Source organism: Diceros bicornis, chromosome 8 (genome assembly GCF_020826845.1).
Source record: "Diceros bicornis minor isolate mBicDic1 chromosome 8, mDicBic1.mat.cur, whole genome shotgun sequence".
Classification (NCBI taxonomy): Eukaryota; Metazoa; Chordata; class Mammalia; order Perissodactyla; family Rhinocerotidae; genus Diceros; species Diceros bicornis.
The window spans coordinates 71,553,841-71,574,857 of record NC_080747.1 but is presented as its reverse complement, the minus strand read 5'-3'; the positions used below and the strand labels follow the sequence as shown (position 1 = coordinate 71,574,857).

General features: G+C 39.1%; 1 protein-coding gene across 1 annotated transcript; it reads left to right on the top strand.

Annotated features, from left to right (window-relative positions):
• The first annotated feature begins 2,438 nt into the window (after positions 1–2,438).
• Positions 2,439–19,510, top strand: SPARCL1 (SPARC like 1). The gene is made up of 10 exons (XM_058546456.1): positions 2,439–2,492; positions 5,468–5,644; positions 6,032–7,024; positions 8,321–8,393; positions 9,299–9,417; positions 9,885–10,005; positions 11,525–11,661; positions 13,533–13,681; positions 14,310–14,458; positions 19,482–19,510. Exons 1-10 carry the CDS (start codon positions 2,439–2,441, stop codon positions 19,508–19,510), a joined length of 2,001 nt encoding a protein of 666 aa, XP_058402439.1.
• Positions 19,511–21,017: the final 1,507 nt, after the last annotated feature.

Genomic DNA, 21,017 nt, shown 5'->3' with positions numbered 1-21,017 from the left:
TAGCCCAACTGACCTTCTATGCCTTTTTTTCCCCAACACAGAAAAATGTATTAGCCATGTATGCAAAAGCTTAACCCTTAAAATGTTTGGAACTCTTTATTTAAAAATTGGAACTGAATTCTGAATTTTTCCCAATACTGGTTTTGGGATTTTTTTCCTTCTTCCCTACTTCTTTGTGTAAGAGGTAAATGGAGAACTTTATTTGCTAAAGAGCTGGGAAAGCACCAGAGCAGGAGCCAGGGAAGCTGGGTTCAAGCCCAGGTCCCTTTTGAACCGCTCTGTGACCTTGAGCACGCACTGTCAGAGCCCTTCCAGGCCTGTTCTTCATCTGCCACATCATGGGGTTGTTGCAAAGATCAAATAAGATAATATCCCATCTGTAAATCTGTTTGGTAAACCCAAGGCACTTGATGATATAAACTTCCGGTATCTCTTATACACCATTACTAGTTCTAAATAATGTTTATTTAAAGATATAAATAATGTAACACACATTCCACTGTTAGTACTCTGAATTTCTATGTAAGTTCTGTACAGCCATTTTCAGAGGGGCCCCTTAGAGGAATTAAATTTAAGTCTCCAAGCTGAGTAAATGTTATTTTCATTAAAATTAGAATAGATTAGTTTATTTAAGGTTATATAAGGTTATAAATGATTTGAGTTTTTCCGCTACACTCAATCCTGAATCACCTTCTATGTGCAGCTTTAGTCTCCATCCTTCCAACACACTGTTCCCTAGTCCAGGTGGCCCACCCTGTGGCGTTGGAATAGTGATAAAGGTGAAAATGTGTTCTTACTTGTTTCTAACATGATAAGAAAGTCTGTGCTGGCACCTATAGCCTCCTTTTCATCAATATAACCTTTATTTGCTAATAGAGTTAGAACCAAAGACTATAGTAATTTCTACGTGTCCTAAAAAATAATAATAATAGTAATAAATAAGGAGATATAAATCAGGTGAAGAAATGGAAATCGTCTGTTGATTAAATGGAACAAATGAAATATATGCATATATTGCCATTCCCTGCTAAAATTCCAGCATAATGATAGGAAAAGAAAAATAACGATATAAACACACAATGACAGAGAAAAAAAAAGGAGGAGACAAAGAAGACAAAAGATATCAGCAAATTTTTAGAAGATGGAAAGGAGTTGGAAGAACAGGGAAAGCTGAAGCCTAGGGGTTTTCAGCCAAGGGTGCCATAGACAAAGAAGGCAATTCCCACTGCAGAACCCAGAAAAGTTTCAAGTATTGGAGGCACCAGGTAATTTGGAAGGCGAGATGAAGGTAGAGGCTAAAATCCGGAGGATTGGTTGAAAGCCTATCAGATAAACATACTTGAGACACTTCCTCATGCCTGCACAGCCAGTGGACTTCCCATTTCACCCTAAATAGGAAAGACAAGGTTATTCTCTGGCCCTGGACTTGAGATAGGCACAGTGGAGGGTGGGTTGTGGTGCCGTACAGAAAGCTGGGGACTAAGTGAGTGTCAGTGTATGCACTGACAGATCTCCAGACCCTTCACTCATTCATCTCACAGAATGCTAGCAACCAAGCTTATACTCCCCTCTCCAAGGTAGGAGATACAAAGAACTTCTCTAGGAAAAAAATGTCTCCCCAGAAGGAAAGATCTGACAATGACATTTGGGGTGCCCCATCAAGACCGTTAGGTTCCTGCCTCAGCCCCTCCGTGGAAGCTCTCCAAGGTGAAAAGTCCTGCCCTTGAAACTTCTAATTGGCTTTTTAGTGACTCACTATTAAATATTACTGGACAACCAAAGACATTAGAAATTTCAGAGAAGCTTCCAAAGAGAAAAACAAAGACCAAACCAACAACCAGGAAAAAAAAAGAATAATACGGAAACAGAAAATGCACGGTGCAGAGGCAATTTTAAAATGTATACACAGTGCCTACCAAACCCAACCCATCTACAGACCACCGCCAACTCACAGATCACCAGTGCAAGACCTCTAAATTAGATGGACATTGATGGCCCCTAAAGCCAGTGCCATGTCTCATTCCTAAGAACCTTCACTAAATATACGAGTTTCTCCACACCAAAGAGGCAATTTGTTGAAATATCATGTTACTTCACCTTGTGCCTTTTATCCTCACTGTGAACACTCACAAATCTTAAGACCCAAGATCTTCTTAGAGTCTTTATTCAAGGAAGCACAGTCATAAACAGAGATAGGCTCTGCTGAACACAGCTGGGCCAAAAAATCAAGGAGTCATTCTCACAGGGACACAATTGGGTAAAAACTGTCATTAATCTGTCTTTCCAGACATGTTAGTCCCCAAAGATGACAATCACCTTTAAATACAAAGGATGGTATCAAGCTCAACATTTACGAAGAAGATTACCTTTTAATCTTTCATGAGGAAAATATTACCCACCACGGCTAATTGTCTTCTTGGTTCACAGATCTGGAAAGCATGGAGACGGTGCTTTTCTTCCTCTACGTTTTGGGAACCGCAGCTGCAATCCCGGTAAATACTCTCGCTTCTGTTATTACAGCTCTACCTCCCGACACTTAGTTTAGAAATCCTCCATTTACATGAAAATGTTCTTATACAGTGGTTTGAAATTCTCTTTTTTGTTTTAATCATAATATTTTTTTGCCCAAGCAGGGAATGGATGACTAGAAAAGTTGAGATGCTATTTTTTAAAAATATTTCTTTCAGAACCATCAGATTCTACAAGATGCAGTAAATATGCAGCTGAAAGTGTTGATTATTAGTTTATTAGCCAGGGGATATGCCCAAATACCAAAGACAACAGGAAGAAATAGATTCTCCTGTGGAAATTCAACACATTTGTCTAAGAACTCTAAGAAATTTGTTTAAGAAATCTTGGAGTGCACACCCGCACAGTCCAGCAGCACTTTCTGCAAGATCAAATACAGTCTGGCTGAGAAATTCTGAGTCTGTAATAAAAATGGGAACTGGTGGGTTGGGGGCAGGAAATGGTACGGTAAGCATAAATCAGCTCCTAGCTCATCCTTCAGGGTCTGTCCAAACAAACATGCTGAAAGCAGACAGGACTAGAACACTTTTTCTTCATGGTCAAGTATACTGGCCTTCCCATTCAGACAGCAATAAATCAGCCGTACACAAACCAGACCGTTTGAGACCACATCAGCAGCCTCACAATAACCTGGATGTTGAAAGAAAGAAAGAAATGAAAGAAGGAAGGAAGGGAGGGAAGGAAGGAAGGAAGGAAGGAAGGAAGGAAGGAAGGAAGGAAGGAAGGAAGGAAGGAAGGAAGGAAGGGAAAGAAAGCAAGAAAGAAAGAAAGAAAATAGAACCAGAGCTTGGATGATCATTTAGATGTTTCCCCAAATGATCCGTACCATCCTTAATCAAACTAAAGGATCTGTGCCATTTTTTCTTTCTCACCACACTGAGGAATCAGCCTCTTTAAACACACAAAGCAGTGTATCTCTTGTCCCTTCTCTGACTCCCTCTCCATGCCTAAGATTCTGTCCTTGCTTTTTGGATAGCTGGTGGCTAGATTCTGGTTGACAGATGTGTCAGCAAACACAAACGCCCCGCCACCCAGACCAAGCAGTTCTTGGAAAACAGAATTTACAATCACCGCGGAGAATCATGCTTAAGTAGTGTGGAGCTACTCCAACTGAAATTATACATTGTCCTCTGAAATTACAAAAGTGGGATAAAGGATGTTCAGCATAGAAAGGAGCACCCACAGAACCACTGTTTTCTCCTGAAAATGTGTTTTGCTCGTGCAGCTGTTGCCGCCATGTAAACAGGCAGCAAAGTGTCTGAGAACCAAATGTGTGAATGACACGCCTGCATATAGACACATCCCAGATGTTTCCTTTTTAGGACAGGTTGTTATCAAACAGACCCAGTCAAATGCTAAAAAGCTAAAACTCTTCTCATAGAATTTACCTATTAAAAATCTTGTATCATTTTCCCCTCCTCTCTGAATTCTCCAGAAATCAGTGGAGTCTGTGTGGTTAGGAGATTCCACACAGATGTCCAGAGGGTATGTTGTTATAAATATAGAAGGGGGCATAATGATAACACAGAATTTCATGTTCAGAAAATTTTCTGAAAGAAGATGAGCTGCCATGTTTTTTGTGCATTTCTTCCATTTTGGGGAGAGGGAATGAGGAGGAAGGGAGCGGAGAGGGGAGCAGTTCTCCACTGTAAACCTAAAATCTCCTCCATCCACTGCCTTTCATGATGCCCCTGCTGGCAACTTGCTAAACTGGCCATCATTCTTTCTCCTTTTCCCTCTTAAAAATAGCTTCCTTGGAAATTTTTTCAAATATTATTACTCCTCTTAGTTGAAAAGGTAATAAGAAGCAAGAGAGCCAATCGAATCTAAAATAAATCCTGTACTCCATGGCTTTGTGTATATTGCACAATCAGCACTACAGGACCTGCTAATGGAGTAAAGAGGAGTCAATGCAAATCGAATCTGAGTTTTATACTCACACCTGGATCTCTCTGACACCTGGGTGTCCACAGCATCTCTCACATGAAGATCCACGGTGAACGCCTGCCTAGGATATCAGACAGTTCATCTTATGACCACTGCAGGATATTACCACTAGAAATAGTAATTTTTCACTTGGGTAACTCCTTAAAATTCACAAAATATTTTATGTACATAACCTTATCTTGATATTTCTGCTCACTTCACCTTGAGAAATGACAGAATGATTAACAATTTGTCAAACCGCAGATGGATAGTAAATAGTAGAGTCAAGACTTGAAGGAGGGTCTCTCATCTCTAAGCCCAGTTGTTCAACTTCTCCATTACGTATCACTGTTCAGCTCTTCATCTGTCTTGCTAGAAATAGACAGAGTCATCCATCCAGCAGAAATAATACTCCACAGCTGCTCTTCACTACTATACTTGGTGCCCTGTTTCACACAGCTTTTTAATTAGTTCTTGATTAAATTGTTTTTTATTGGAAGACTTTTTGGTGGATATAGGGCTGATAGTGTTAAGAAAGTAAACAAATATTAAATAAAAGGTTTATAACTTTTTCTACTAATTATCTGTGAGTACTTAAAAGTAAGCTTAAGAAAACGTACAATGCTATATCTTACTGTTAATTTAATTTGACTTCAACTTTCTGCTAAACAACATTTTTCAAAATTATAAAGTGTGAATGCTTTGTAAAAGTTTGAAAAACACAGAAAATAATTCCGAGACTCAAAGGTCACTATTCTCGATACCATTTTTGCTCTATTTTCACCCAGTTTCTGCATATATAACTTTTCTTAAACATGACTGGGATTCTGTTTTCACTTAAGATTATATTCTGGACATTTGCTTGTATCTTTTAAAATTCTAGAAAATATTTTTAATTGGTATTATAAATGAGGTATATTGCTACGAATAATGATGACAATAAAAGAGTAACTAGAAATTTAAATACTAACATCTAGATATGAATAATACAAACTAGTTTTAATTTTTTCAGACAAATGCAAGGTTCCTATCTGATCATTCTCAACCAACTGCTGATTCCTTGAGTTCCATCCAACAGGCTGAATTGTCGGTAACACCTGACAACACTGCAGTCCCCATTTTAAGGGTTGAAGATTCAGAAAATGAAAAGGAAACTGCAGTATCCACAGAAGACCATCTCAACCATAAGGTAAAAGTAGCATGGTTATGCTAATATAATTTTTAAATTCTCCAAAGGTCTCAATTTAAAAACATGGTCAAAGATATTACCTCATTGTCATCTCTATTTAATTTCTTTAAAGATGATCATCACATCAACTCTCCAATCACTAGAAGAATTGTGAGAATTAATGAGTTTCACTCCTTTGGTTAAAGTGCTGTATAATCATTGTATTTCATAAAACTCAAATTCAGGTAAAACTTGTAGCTATAGAAGGTGAAGAACATCATAAATAAGTTTATACGACGTCAAATAAGAAAAAGACTAATGAATATTAAATGTTGGCTTATGGATTGTAAATATGATGTACATATTAAATTATGATTTGTTTCAAGAATAAATTTTGTTTCTTTTAAGGCTAAAAAATCTTCAACACTGAAGTCAAAGGAGGAAAACCATGACCAGTCAGCAGATCAGGACCAGAGTTACAGCCAAGAGCTGGGATTACAGGATCAAGAGAAAAGTGAAAGTAACTTCAGTGAGAATTTGGAGGATTCACCATCTGAAGATACATTGGGTCTAAAAGAAGATATAAGTGAGCCTCAAAAGAAGCAACTCCCAGAGAACATTGATTTCCTCGCTCCTGAAGTTAGTTCCGTTGCAGACTCTAACCAACAAGAAAGCATCACGACAGAGAAAAAGCAAGAACAGCCTATAAATGATTCTCATGCTCAATCAAATGGGGGCAGCAAACGTAGCCAAGACTTAAGTGATCCGGGAAACCAGGAGCAGGATCCAAATATTGCCAATGGAGAAGGGGAAGAGGAACAAGAGCCAGGTAAAGTTGCTACCTACAATGACAATCAAGAAAGGGAGAGAGAATTTCCCAAGGAGCATTCTAACAGCAAGCAGGAAGAGGAGAATACCCAATCTGATGATATTCTGGAAGAGTCCAATCAACCAACTCAAGTAAGCAAGATGCAGAAAGATGAATTTGAGTGGAGTAACCAAGAACAAGAACAGAATAACTCCAATGCAGAAATGGAAGAGGAAACTGCATCAAAAATTAATAAGCACGATCAAGATACTGAATGGCAGAGCCAAGAGGGAAAACCTGGCCTTGAAGTTATCAGCAACCATGAAGAGATGGATAAAAAGGCTGTTTCTGAGACTTTGCTCGTAGAGCCTACTGATGATGGTAACATCATTGCCAGAAATCATGGGCCAGATGATGATGGTGATGATGGCCCCAGACATGATGAAAGTGATGATGACTACACCCCAAGTGAGGACTTCCTGGAGGCTGAAAGAGCTCAATCAATGAGCTATCACATCGAATACGAGGAGGAAAGAGAAAGAGCACTTGAGAATGAGAATGTAGACACCAGTAAACATGGAGAACACCAAGGGGTGAGATATTTAAAATGATGCTTGTCCAATAAGGCAGTTCGCTTTATCAAGAAACAGCCATGACCTTTCTTTGCTCTCTCACAGTCTCTTGTGCTTATCTCTATCAGTGCATTACTAAAATATATTACAATTATTTATTTTCCTCTGCATCTTCATCATTAGCTTGAAAATGCCTGTTTTATTTGGGTTCCCCTAGATGCAGACCCTGATTTTAGTGCAGTTTGAGGAGTTCAGGGAACAAACAGGAGTGGAGCAGTGATACAGGGAAGGAAAGGAAGCTAAGCAAAGGTACATCATTAAAACCACGTAAAGCACAGTCCTCTGATTATCCCATTTGGAGCGTAAGAGAGCTGAGGCATTTATACAGGCTGAGAATTGCTAGGAGGGGTGTTAATTCCCCAGCAATTCCAGTCTGTCATTTGAGCAGGCCAAATAGATTTCTATGGTTCTTCCAGGCACAGAGATGCAGATGCTGGCAGTTGCAAGTCTCTGGAGCTGACTAGAATGGTAAATTCTGACAGATATGAAGGATGGGAGACACTGACAACTGCTGCTCTAATGCCTTGAGAGCAGGTGCCATATCATATTCAAGGTGAATCACAATGTCTACAAAATGCCTCTAACATAATAAAAGATTCAGCCATATTTGTTGATTTAGCTATAAAGATTAAGAACAAAGACTTCAGCTACAACTTTATTAAGCAAACACACAGAAAAATGATCATCAGGAAACTACAGCAGGTGGGAGCAGAGGAGAAGCATTTTGTTATTTGGCTGTTTAATCATTTGGAGCTTTCACACAAAACCCTGGCAGCCCGCCACCAGGAGGACTTGACACAGCTTTTGGCAGTCGAGGTCAAGAGTAACCTCAATTATTGAGGACTCGGTTGCTATGCTGAGGTAGGAGTTTTCTTACACTTGAGCAATCTTGACCAACAGCTCCATAGAGATTACTGATGTAACCATGTCTTCACTGCAGAACTGCGTGATAATACTACATGTCTACTGTTTGCCCAAATCCAGAGGGGAGGTTCCAATTTTCGCTCCTGATGTTAGTTCCAAATTTTATTAAGTAATCCCCTGAGCTACAGTACCAAATTCAGTTAATGAAGATAGAAATGACTCCTGTTCTCAAAGAGTTACTGTCTATTTTCACAGTTGTGGCTGGCATCTCTTTTTGAGATCTGAAATGATTTGGGTATGAAAAGCTCTGTGAGAGTATGCACAGTGGAAATGTAAATTATGTAACAGCTTTCTTCTAACTAGACTTCAACTTCTGCTCTTGTTATTATAAAGTCCAAGAAAGCAGAGAGCTTACCAAATGAGGATGAAAGTTCAAGTGGAGGCAACATGAGGGTGCACAGTGTTGGTGAGTATGGGCTAAGCAAGCTGTTTGTGACAGTATCAAGGAAGAGAGGGAATTGGCCACATTGGGCTATCCCCATCCCTTCCTTTGTGACCACTGCACAGAATTTTTCCTCTCCCCCGTCCTCCCCAGGGAAATGCTCCCATAAATTGTTGACATTCTCTTGTGCACATTTGATATACAACTACAGGTAAATGTGTTTACAAACTGGAAGTCCTATTGCAATATTGCTAGAATTCTTTTTCTTTAAATCCTTTTGCTTCTGAGAAGAAGAATTAATTCTGCCTTATCCATAACTTACTAGTGAATTTAGATCCCATATTTAATTTTTTCTCCTCCCCAAAGCCCCAGTACATAGTTGTATATTCTACTTGTAAGTCCTTCTAGTTCTTCTATGTGAGCTGCCACCACAGCATAGCTACTGACAGAAGGGTGATGTGGTTCCATGACTGGGAACAAAACCCGGGCCCCCAAAGTGGAGCACACCAAACTTTAACCACTAGGCCATCAGGGGTGGCTTTCCCATATTTAATTAAGATCTAATTCCCAAGCACATACCCCAATCACAAACATTTTGAATTTCAACGCAATAAAATTATTTAACTTCTGACCAACTTGCACATAATTGCACTATAGACTTTGGACTATGACTATGGCAGGCGGGCCAAGAAGAGTTGTTTGTTCTTTTTAAATCTCCAATCCAAACTGTGCAGAAAATCTAGACTATTGTGTAAAATAGTCTGATGCCGGAGGGCCCCACCTAAAAATTAACATGTCCATTAAAATGGTTTCTAATATTTTCCCAAATTTCCTCTTATTAGTGAAAATGGAGCTAATTGTCAGGATGGATTTGAGTTTACACACTCAATTTAGTTTTGTCCATGTTTCCTGTCCAGAATTTCTCTTAGATTCTTGCCTGAACTTCCAGTGTAAAAGAGGACACATCTGTAAGGCTGACCAACAGGGAAAACCCCACTGTGTTTGCCAAGATCCAGTGACTTGTCCTCCTACAAAACTCCTTGACCAAGTAAGTATTCTACAAAATAGTCTCTAAGGGGCACCAAATAGTGATCTGAAAGAAAGAAGTGTGCAATTGAAATTTTTTGTTAAAAAAAAAGGTAAATGCCCATGTTATCATTTAATATTTGAAGTAATATTGAGTAGGAACAAATGCCAGCAAAATCAAAGAATTGTGCCCTAAAGAGGTAGTAATGGCATTGATCCGTAGAACTCATTTTAAAACTCATTCTATCCTTAGAACATCTGCAGTTGTCATTCTATTGAACTTATCTGAAGCTAAACTCTCATCTCCATTGGTATGATTTAGTTGACTTTTTTGTGCTATATGGGATAGTTATGATTTAAATAGCCTCACCCACCTGACCACGTCTGTGGCGCAGCACAGTTTATCAACAGCCTGAGCTGTAAGGAGCAGAGTGTTTTCCCGATGAACATTTGGAGGCATGAGCTTTTTCTCATGCTTTTCTTTCCCAGGTTTGTGGCACTGACAATCAGACCTATGCCAGCTCCTGTCATCTGTTCGCTACTAAGTGCAGACTGGAGGGGACCAAAAAGGGGCACCAACTGCAGCTGGATTATTTTGGAGCCTGCAAATGTAAGATTCTGTCACTGTTGCTGAGAGGGTTTTGGGTAAATCTGTGCATATCTGAAGAATATATTTACATACTCATATATATGCAAACAGGAAAAAGCTAATGTAGTTCTGAACCCAGGCTACACATTAAAATCAACTGGGGAGACTTAAAAAAAAAAAAGAAGAATGCCCAGGCTTTAATTATAAGAGATTCTGACTTAATTGAACTGGGTTGGAACCTTGGTATTGTTTTTTCATTTGTTTTTAAAGTAACCTAGACAATTCTAATGTGCAGCCAGGGTTCAGAACCACTGTGATAATGTTATCCACTCAATAATTGAGATGAATCATTGGAATTTTGCTAAATTATTTGTCCTCTTCCCAAGTTAAGTTAAGCCTCGGCCAAGCAGTTTTATGACAACATATTCTTCCAGAAGTTTTTTAAAATTGTCTTCCTTCCCCAGGATCCTCTCAATTGTGTTTGTATCTCCTCGTCGCTAACTGATTCTCCACATTAGCAGTGCTCAGGAATATTTCGGTTCTTCTCTCCTTCCAAACACATAAGAGGATTAAACTTCTCAGCCCCCTTGATGTTAGATGTAGCCATATGAGTTGCTTTGTCCAATGAAATTTGAGCAAAACTCATCCATGTGAGCTCTGGGCAGAAGCATTTAAGAGTTGGCATATGGTTCTCCATGTTCCCTTCACCTTGTGTTGAGATGGTGTTGAGATGGTGGAGTCTCCATCCTGAGTCTCCATCATCCCAAGCCCCAAAGAGCCCTCCTACCAACTTGTATTGGACTTGTAGCAGGATCAAGAAATAAATTTTTGATGTAATGTACAACATCATGACTATAATTAACACTGGTGTATAGTATATTTGAAAGTTGCTTAGGGAGTAGACCCGGAAGGTTCTCATCACAAGGAAAATAAATTTTTTTTGTAACTATATGAGGTGATAGATGTTAACTAAACTTATTGTGGTAATCATTTCACAATATATATATGTCAAGTCATTATGCTGGACACCTTAAACTTATACAGTGTTGTTTGTCAATTATATCTCAATAAAACCGCAAAAAAAAAAAGAAATAAACCTTTATGCCTTTAAGCCACTGAGATTTAACATTACTTGTCTACAGTATAAGCTAACATCTACCTTTTTTCTCTTTTCCCCTAATAAACGGGTCTTGTGTCCTCCACCTCTAAATTCCAACTCTCTGATTCTAGATCTGTGGTTCTCCACCCTGGCTATACATCAAAATTACTTTTGGGCTTTTAAAACATCCTGACGCCCAGGATCTACCCCAGACTAATCCAATCAGAATTTTTTTGAATGGAAGGTGGTATCTGGTATGTTTTTAAAACATGCCGGGCAATTCTGTTGTGCTGCCAGGGTTAAAGACCACTGTTGTGACGGTGGGGCAGTGAGGATGCTGTCAGTCACCGGAAGTTGTTAAGCTTCCTGTTATGAGGGCTTGCCATAGGAGAGGAGTTAAGACCCAAAGATTAAAACCTATTTACTTTCTACTTGCAACAGCTATTCCTGCTTGTACGGACTTTGAAGTAATTCAGTTTCCTCTAAGGATGAGGGACTGGCTCAAGAATATCCTCATGCAGCTTTACGAGCCTAACCCTGAACATGCTGTCTATCTAAATGAGAAGCAGAGAAATAAAGTAAGATACCTATGGGTCGGCTATGTAAGTGTCTGTCTGCAGGGCCTGAGGGAAAAAGGTGTGTGTGGGAGCCGGGCGCTACATCCATCTGCATATCGACAAAAGCCCACTTTGCCTCCCCCGGCCTGGTAGCATATATGGATTAACAGAATAGTCGTGGTTACCATTCATGCCACAAAGTTTGGGACACGGCCAAACCACCCCCTTCCTAAATAAAGAGCAGTGGCCAGAGCAAGGGCTGTTCAACTCATACCTAGAACAAGCTCTGGTTGAGCAAAGTGAACCATATTCAGCATTTGTATATTTAGGCCCAGATATGTTATTTAAATCTAAACATCCTTTTTGCCCTCATAGGCCAGACATAGATTTATACATAAGGGAAATCCATTACTCACAATGTTAGTAATATATTAAGATTAAAAAGTGCAGAATACTGATTCCAGAAGTTCCCAGGGACGATTCATTCATCGGATAGTTATTGAATGCATCCTAGGTACCTGGAATTGATTTACATGCTAGAGATACAGCAATGAACCAAACAAAAATCTCTGCCTTCATAAGCTTACATTCTAGGCAAGGAGACAGACTTTGAACAAAGAAGTGTATACATATATATATGTGTAGATATGTATGTAGATATATATATTTATATGTATGCATATATGCAAATATGAACATACATGCAAATAAATATTTATGCAAATATATGTATAAGATATATCAGATGGGATTAAATGTGCTATGAAGACAAAATAAAACAAGAAGGAGAGTGTGCATTAACTGTGTTAAATGCTGTTTACAGGTTGTAAAATGAGGACTGAGAGTTGGCCACTGGTTTGGCATGTGGTGGTCGTAGTTGATCTCGACAGGAGCTGTTTCTGCAGAGTGGGGAGCAGAAAAGCCTGAGTGGACAGGGTTCAAAAGAGAATAGGAGGAAGAATGTGGAAGCAGCAAGTATAGACCATATTCTCAAGACACTTTGCTGTAAAGGAGAAAAGCGAAATGAGGTGGTAACTGGAGGGGAATGTGAGTTTAAGAGCCCCAGCCGCCAGTCCGAGATGGTAGAGGATGTTTGTATGCTTCTGGAAATAACCCAGTAAAGAAGGAAAGGTGCCCAGCTGCCATAGGGTATTCTTGAGTAGATGAGAAGGGGTGGGCTCCTGAGCACTAGTGAGGGTTGGGCTTAGATTAGGAGCACAGGAAGTTCATCCATGGTAACAAAGAGGAAAGTTGGTAGTTGTGGTCATGGGAACAGGTAGAACTTCTGTTCTGATTGCTTCCAATTACTCAGTGAAGTAACAGGTAACCTCACAAACTAAGAATTTTATATACATTTCCCAAAAAATAATTTCTATCCTGTCTCTTTAATACATTGTCACAGAGAACCTTGAGAGCATTAGACCCAAAACAGAGAAAATTCAACGGAGGTGGCCGAATGGTGTCACACCAGGGCTAAACTGAGACTGAGCAGGCACTGGGTGGAAACACATAGAGGATTAAGAACGGATTATGCCAGTGGGGGAAAAGCAGGACTTTTCACTAACTAACCAGGTCAATTCAGCCCTTTTCATTAACACCTCATAGTTTTAAGGAATGTAATGGACATTACTTGATTAAAAGAAAAGATGAAAAAAGACTTAAATTTCTTCTGAAAACCACAGGGTTTTTTTTTTTTAATATTAGCTGTTATTCTACGTAGAAATAAGAATGGCTCTAGTATTGGTTAGAAGGCATTTAATTTGGTCTCATAGGATGGCCTGGGCTTGTTTTCCTCTGTCATATTACTGTTACTCTTCAAGTAAAGTTTAGCAAGTTGTAATTCCATTACACTTGTCTTATTCTCTGATAGTCTTCTCACTTCCTAATCCCAGGTCAAGAAAATTTACCTGGATGAAAAGAGACTCTTGGCTGGGGACCATTCCATCGACCTTCTCTTAAGGGACTTTAAGAAAAACTACCACATGTATGTGTATCCTGTGCACTGGCAGTTTCATGAACTTGACCAACATCCTATGGACAGGTAAAGTCTCTTTACTTCTCCATTACTATGTCATCTCCCTGATAGAATGTCTAGTTATTTATACCAAAAGAATTCTAAACAGAGTTAGGAAATTTCCCAGTTCCATCTTAGAACACTGAAATGCCAAACAAATGTCGTTAGGTGTCTAAACACAAAACTGCTTTGAAAATCACAGAATATGGCCACACCACAGCTCCCAAGTTTACATGTTAGGGTCCAGCCTCCCACAGAGACTCCTTCAACTCTTTCTCATTCTTATCCTAAATTCCGAAGATAATCTGATTGGCCCAACTTGGGTCAAGTGCCTACATCTACGTACCTGGAACAATCAGGTATAGCCAGTGGGTAAGAGCCAGGTTGTACAAACGTGACTGCTGGGTTGCTCTCCTATAAATTTAGGGTGGAAGGAAGACAGTTCTCAGTGAAGAAGGAAACCTTGTGAACTGACATTTCAAAAACTGTCTATTTCACCCATAAATAGTTTATGTCATTTGGAGCTTTTCATGAATGTACTATTTATTCGGCATATTCCACAACCTCATGGAAGAAAAATGTCCTTGGTGATCCCAAGAGTTAACTTTCATATACGAGCTACTCAGTTAATAGGCTGCCATTTATTTCATTGCAGAGTCTTGACACATTCCGAGCTTGCTCCTTTGCGAGCATCTCTGGTGCCCATGGAACACTGCATAACTCGCTTCTTTGCTGAGTGTGACCCCAACAAGGATAAGCACATCACCCTGAAGGAGTGGGGCCACTGCTTTGGAATTAAAGAAGGTAAATTTATCATCATCCCAGGGAGAGAGGTGTCCTCTTGTCCAGATAAGCCCTAAGCCCTCAGCCCTCATAGAGTAGTCCCGCTGTGTGTTCAGATTGAAACCTAGAGACAGTAAGGTGGCAGTGTCCCAGGTAGGACTCCCTCCATGCCCGTGCTGTCATTGCAGGGTTATTTCTCACTTCCTTTACGATACTGTGTTTTCAAAGGGTAGCAAGGGTCTTAGCAAGACTTAACTGCACTGAGGTCTTCGCAGTTGGCTAAGCCTAGGAAAAGTATGTGAATCCAGAGAGTTGCGCCAAATCTCAGAAAGCTACCCTTCTAAGGAAGGAAGGATTTTATGTCCTTCCTTAACCTCTGTATTGGGCCAAACTTTTAAAAATCATATGTGAAGAGCAAGCCTGATTCAACCAATGGGAGATGTCAGAAGAATCTTAGAATTCATCACCAAGACACAAAAGATTGAGCCTTACATCACAAGCTGTGTCCAGATATTATTCCTTTAATCCAAAAGTCACCCATTACTGCATTTTCAGTGACAAAAAAAAAAAAAAGATCAGAGAGTTCTTTCTTTACTCCTAAAGTGGAGGAATTTAAATTTATACATTTGTTTTACTAGAATATGTCTTAATTTACTTCCTTTTCTTTTCCTAAGTTAGAGTTGATTTTTATGGGCAAGCATGTTTTCATAATCAAGATTTGAAAAATGTTCAAAAAATGAGCAATCAAAACTACTTGCAGAATGTAAATCAACGGTGAACATGAAATCTCTGAAGCAGAGGTTTTATACGTATGTTCACAACATACATGTGGGATGAATATGCAGCCATGTGGTAGGGAAAAGTTCATTAAAGGTCAGAATTTCCCAAAAACAGGTAACTTATGTGACCTTCACTTTAAAAATATCCCTCACGCAAGTGTATAATGCCTTGAAATTAGAAAGAACTGAGAATATGAGGATTTAGTTATTTATTGATAAATAGGTAAGCAGAAAATGTTAGTCCTTTCACTCTACAATATTATTCTGTGAAATAAGCTCAACTGTAAGGAGCAAAGAATGTATATTTTGGTAAGCATCTAGTTCTGTGTATTAATTGTCTATTACTGCATAGCAAATTACCCTAGAGCTTAGAAGCCTAAAATCTCTCTCACAGTTCCCAAGGGTCAGGAATCTGGGAGTAGCTTACCTGGATGGTTCTGGCTTAGCATCTGCTCCAAGCTCACTCACATGGCTACTGTCAGGAGGCTTCAGTTCCTCACCATGTGGTCCTCTCCATAGGCCTGTTTATCACATGGCATCTCGTTTCCTCCAGAGTGATCAGAGAGAGAAATAGAAAATCCAGGGCCAGCCCCGTGGCATAGTGGTCAAGTTTGGTGCTCTGCTTTGGTGCTCTGGGTTCGTGGATTCAGATCCCAGGCATGGACCTACACTACTCATCAGCCATGCTGTGGCAGTGACCCACGTAAAAAATAGAGGAAGACTGGCACATATGTTAGCTCAGGGCTAATCTTTCTTAAGCAAAAAAAGAGGAAGACTGGCAACAGATGTTAGCTCAGGGCGAATCTTCCTCAGCAAAGAAAATAAAAAAGAAATAGAAAATCCAAGACTGAAGCTGCAATGTCTTTTATGACCTAATCTCAGAAGTGACACACCATTGCTTCTGCTATATTCTGTTGGTCATTCAGACCACCCCTGCTACAATGTGGGAGAAGACTACAGGAGGTGGGGATCCTAGGGCCATCTTGGAGATTGGCAACCACATACTATTTACACCTTGTTAGCATTAATAGGAAATCAACAAGCTATTAAGACTCAGACTCATATAAATAATGCCAGTTTCCTTTCTGACATCTGTTCTATAAACACAATACTTACATAATGGCTAAAACTGTCTCTTCCAATTCCCGTGTTAAAAAGACAAATGTAGGGCTGGCCCCGTGGCTTAGTGGTTAAGTGCGCGTGCTCCGCTGCTGGCGGCCCGGGTTCGGATCCCGGGTGCCCAGGGATGCACCACTTCTCTGGCCATGCTGAGGCCGTGTCCCACCTACAGCAACTAGAAGGATACGCAGCTATGACATACAACTATCTACTGGGGCTTTGGGGAAAAAAATATAAATAAATAAAATTATTAAAAAAAAAAAAAAAGACAAATGTAACCAAGTACAGCTGCCCTGCCCCCTCCACACCACCACTATCAAGACGGGAAAACCTTAGCTGGGACAGGACATATTTATGTATGCCCTTTTATGCGGCACATGATTTTAAAGGAGTGATCAAAAGGTAAATTCAAACAGAGGCCGTTTATTTAAGGAAACCAGTTGTGCTTCAGTGCTCCTTTCGAAACTTCTGGAAGCTCTTCAGCATGTAGGTTCACTCAGGCTCTGGGCTGGGCAGTTGTCTGGGAGGAGCAGGAAGGGCTTCAAGCTCATTGACTCGGAAAGCTCCTAATGATCTTGTTTGTTCCCTGTGGTTTGGCAATGATTACATTATTTTGAAGACAGGAAAGAATTATCACATAGTAAGCCAATAAAGCAGATATTAAATATTCAGTCAGAACAAGTAAACAAGGTACTACTTTGGGACGCAGCTATGGAAAGCAAAAAAATATGTATCTCTGTAATCATATCTTTCCTTCCCTCAGGGCTGAGAAATCCATAGAACGACAAGATCAATTTTAGCCAGTGTTGTCCTGAATTTTAATTGCCTTTGGTCTGAAGTAGATGTGCTTGAATATGCCACCTCTGTCATTAATTAGCTATGTGAATTAGGGCGTGCCACTTATTCTCAGCAAGTCTCATTTTCCTTATGTGTAAAATGGGGGTTCTATTACGAAATGGAAGAATCTTATTTATTTAGTGGTACCCTATATTGACATATATCCACGTCGATCTTTAGAAAAACCTTCCAAGTGAGGCTAATAGGGTAAACAAGTCAGATCATGCAGGTCCTACTAGCCAGTTAAAGACATTATCCTAACAGTACCGGAGGATCACCAAAGTTTTTAAACAAGGGAGAGATTTCACTGGATTTGTATTTAAGAAAGATTCTTTTGGTTACACTGTGGAGAAGCCAGAGATGGTTGAGAGGATGTTGTGGTAAATTCAGGCAACAGTTGATGAGAACTTGAACTAGGGCAGTTACATTGGGGAAAAAGAAAAATAAACATATTCAAGATATTAAAGATATTAAAAAATATAAATGTGTTCAAGATCAACCCAAGAATATAAACATATTCAAGATGTGTAGCATGCAGAAATAATAAGACGATGTTTGACAGGAATATATGGAGGCAGAGAGCAGACAGTTAAGAAACTGAGAGAAAGAGGAGTACAATGCCTAGGTTCCTGGCTCGGGCCAGGCAAGGTAAACAGAGATACCTTCCACTAAGATAGAAAACACGAAAACAGAAGCAGATTTGGGGGAAATGATAGGTTCCATTTTGGACAGGTTGAATTGTGAAGTACTTGGAAGATAATGTACAGTTGATAGAGATATGGGTCTGCTTTTCAAGACAGAGTTTGGGAATTGAAATACCCGTTTGGAGATTATGAGCATACAGAAAGTAATTGACACCAGGGAAGGGAATTAATTCCCCAAGGAAACTGTGTTGAGTTACACAAAAAAGGGTCTAGAGTTAAACACCAAGGAACAACAACATCTAGACAATGGATAGAGGAGGAAGAAGGAGTTCACTAAGGAGAATAAAAAGTCTCCTGAAAGGAAGAAAGAAAAATGGATAGTGCCATGTCTAAGGAGGTGTTTCAAAGAGGAGGAAAATATCACAGTGCCAAATGCTGCTGAGATGTCAAGTAAGAATACTGGTTGAATGTAGAAATAAGGATATCCTGGGTGGCCTTGGTAAGAGCAGCTTTGGTGGAATGGTAGTGGTGGAAGCTAGATTCTATCGGTTGAGAAAAAATAGGAGATGAGAAAGGGTAAAGAGTGAGTGTTTGACGGCAGGAAAGAGCTAGAGAGGGCTATAGAGTCGAGAAAAGCATTTCGGGGAATAAAAGAGGCTTAAGCACTCACTCATTCACTCATTCATTTATTCACTCAACAAATGTTTACTGATGGTCCACATCGTGCCAGGCACTGTTCTGGAGGCTGGATATGCAGCATATTTAAACACTAATGGGATAGGCCCAGAAAAAAAGGAAAAGTTGAGGATGTAAGGCAAAAAAAAAGAGGAAAATAAGGGGAGAATCTCAAGAAGATCAGAAGAGATCCTGGGCAAGGTAGAGGATTATTAGGCTTAAAGTCAATAGGAGGCACATCTCTCATTCAAACAACAGAAAGAAAACAAAAAGTATGAGTGCAAATATAAGTAGGTTTATAAGTAATGAGACTGTTATCCCACTTTTTCAAAAGAAGCCAGTGCTCAAAATAAATATATCAAAGTCCATAATCTGTCCCACTCTTGGGACCAGATGAAGACTTATATTGGGCAGGAAAATTACCTCCTGTCTGAGACAGGGTAGTAGTTTAGTATGCTTCTAATTAGTCTGCTTGAAATATTTCTTCAACAGTTAATTGAGTGAGGGTGGGCCATGCTGGTAAGGCGTGGTCTCATGTCCTCCGGAGGATGCTGTCTTCTTCCACAGATGTGGCAACAAGTTTTTGAGAATTACTTGATTGGAAACTTGACTTAACTGGCACCGTACTTCTATTTATGTCTATTATATTTTAGCAACCCTTATAGGTTAGTATACTGGGCACTTCTTGGCTGAGCCTCCCTTCAACCTCCTTTATCAGTGGTTCTCAACCTTACATCAGAACTACCTGCAGAGCTTTCTAAAAGTATACAGGCCATTGACCCACCCCTGGGATTCTGATTCAGGAGGCCAGGAGTCAGGCCTGAAACACATATTCTCAAAAACTTCTCGAGTGATGTTGATGCCCTAGCAGGGTTGAGAACTGTCGTATTAGATGGCTTCCCCAATCCCCCTGCTCTAACATTTTTTGTTTATATTGCTAATCTGGCTACTTTCTAAAAGTGCATTTTGTGTTGTTTTTGTTTTTTACAGAAGATATAGATGAAAATCTCCTGTTTTGAAATAAGATTTGAAAGAACTCAAACTTTCCAGCATCCTCCTCTGCTCTGACCACTTCTGAAATATATGCAACCTTGATACTTGTAGATTTATATTTAGCAAAATGTTTGCATGTCTGAGAAGACAATGAGAGTAATTGCTTGATAACAGTATATGCACCGGATATTTAACATTAACTTTGGAAATAAAACTTTAAAATTAAGTAAAGTCGGGTATGCAAAATACTGTACACTGTTTGTGAACAGGAGTTTAACTCAACACTCTCAGCAGCATCCATTTATGAGATACTTACTAATTATGAAACTTGAAAAAATAATACATTCATTTTGTCCGTAATGTCATGTGCACTTCAAGAAAATGAAATAATGCTCTTTTGTTATTAATGTGTATTATTTTCAATATCTTAATATCCTAATAAAAATCCAAATGCTCATTCAAGTTTATTTCTAGTCATTTATTTAAACAATTGTATGTGAAAGACTAACTCAAGGCTCACGCTTCATATCAAATTATAATTGTGCTTCCTAGACCCTACTACTTAACAAAAAAAGTGTGAGTGTGGTTGGGGGAGACATTTCCTACGGGAAACAAACATTCAGTTGTTAAATGGTAGTTGCTCATGAATGTCCTTTGTCATAATGTAAGTTTAAGCAGAAAAAAAATTTGAATTCAAGTGCTCTTTACCAAGTTCAGCGAAAAATATGGATGATTACGCACTGCTAGATACAACTAATTCTAGCTCTTGTGCAGCTGAGCATGTGAGTCACGGTAGAGGGAGGCCCTGCAAAATCTCTGCACATTTTATGTCCTCAAAAATAAAGGTAATGTAATGATGACACAGAAAATGTCATGATGTCCAGTGGAATCAGAGATAATATTACTACTGTAAATTGGTAGCAAGAAAATGTGTCATAAGAGAAAATTTGTATTTTCCTTTGAGTTCTTCTTTGGTAACTATTAATACAGTAAAAGCTGGGTTGCAAAAATATAAAAGACACCATAACAGAGTTTTCTAAGGTCTGAAGCAAGAAAATAAAAGAATCTGTCACACGCTTTATTCTCCTTAAAATATTTGAAAGAAAATAAAATGGTTTTTTACATATTTTCCCATCTGAAATGGAAATCAAAGCAATTTTCGATTATTTTTTCAAATAATCAAAAATTCGTTGTTGTTAGGAGCCTTATCTGTGGCAGTCACTGAGGGAATGTGCCCCTAGGAATTTTATTTGAAGAACTTTTGGAAGAGTGTATTTTTTATCAGAATAATCTTCTCTGATTAACTTCAAAATTGTATTTATTATCATTTTTCTTAGCTCAATGAGTCACTTGTTCTTAACTAGACCACATCACACCATGTCATGTCTAAATAATTAAGTTCAACTTGATTAATCAAAATCTAAGTACTATTTATAATTTTTTCCAACTAGGAAAATAATATTAGAAATTATTCCAAAATTCAAAATGTTTTTGTGTGTAGCTGCAAAGAAATGTCATGAGAGGTCTTAACGA

Excerpts from the sequence above, each read along its gene's own strand:
- SPARCL1 (XM_058546456.1), top strand. The coding sequence starts at position 2,439 with ATGGAGACGGTGCTTTTCTTCCTCTACGTTTTGGGAACCGCAGCTGCA. Across the intron at positions 5,645-6,031 it reads AAGACCATCTCAACCATAAG|GCTAAAAAATCTTCAACACT; the intron begins GTAAAAGTAGCA and ends GTTTCTTTTAAG. Across the intron at positions 8,394-9,298 it reads CATGAGGGTGCACAGTGTTG|ATTCTTGCCTGAACTTCCAG; the intron begins GTGAGTATGGGC and ends AATTTCTCTTAG.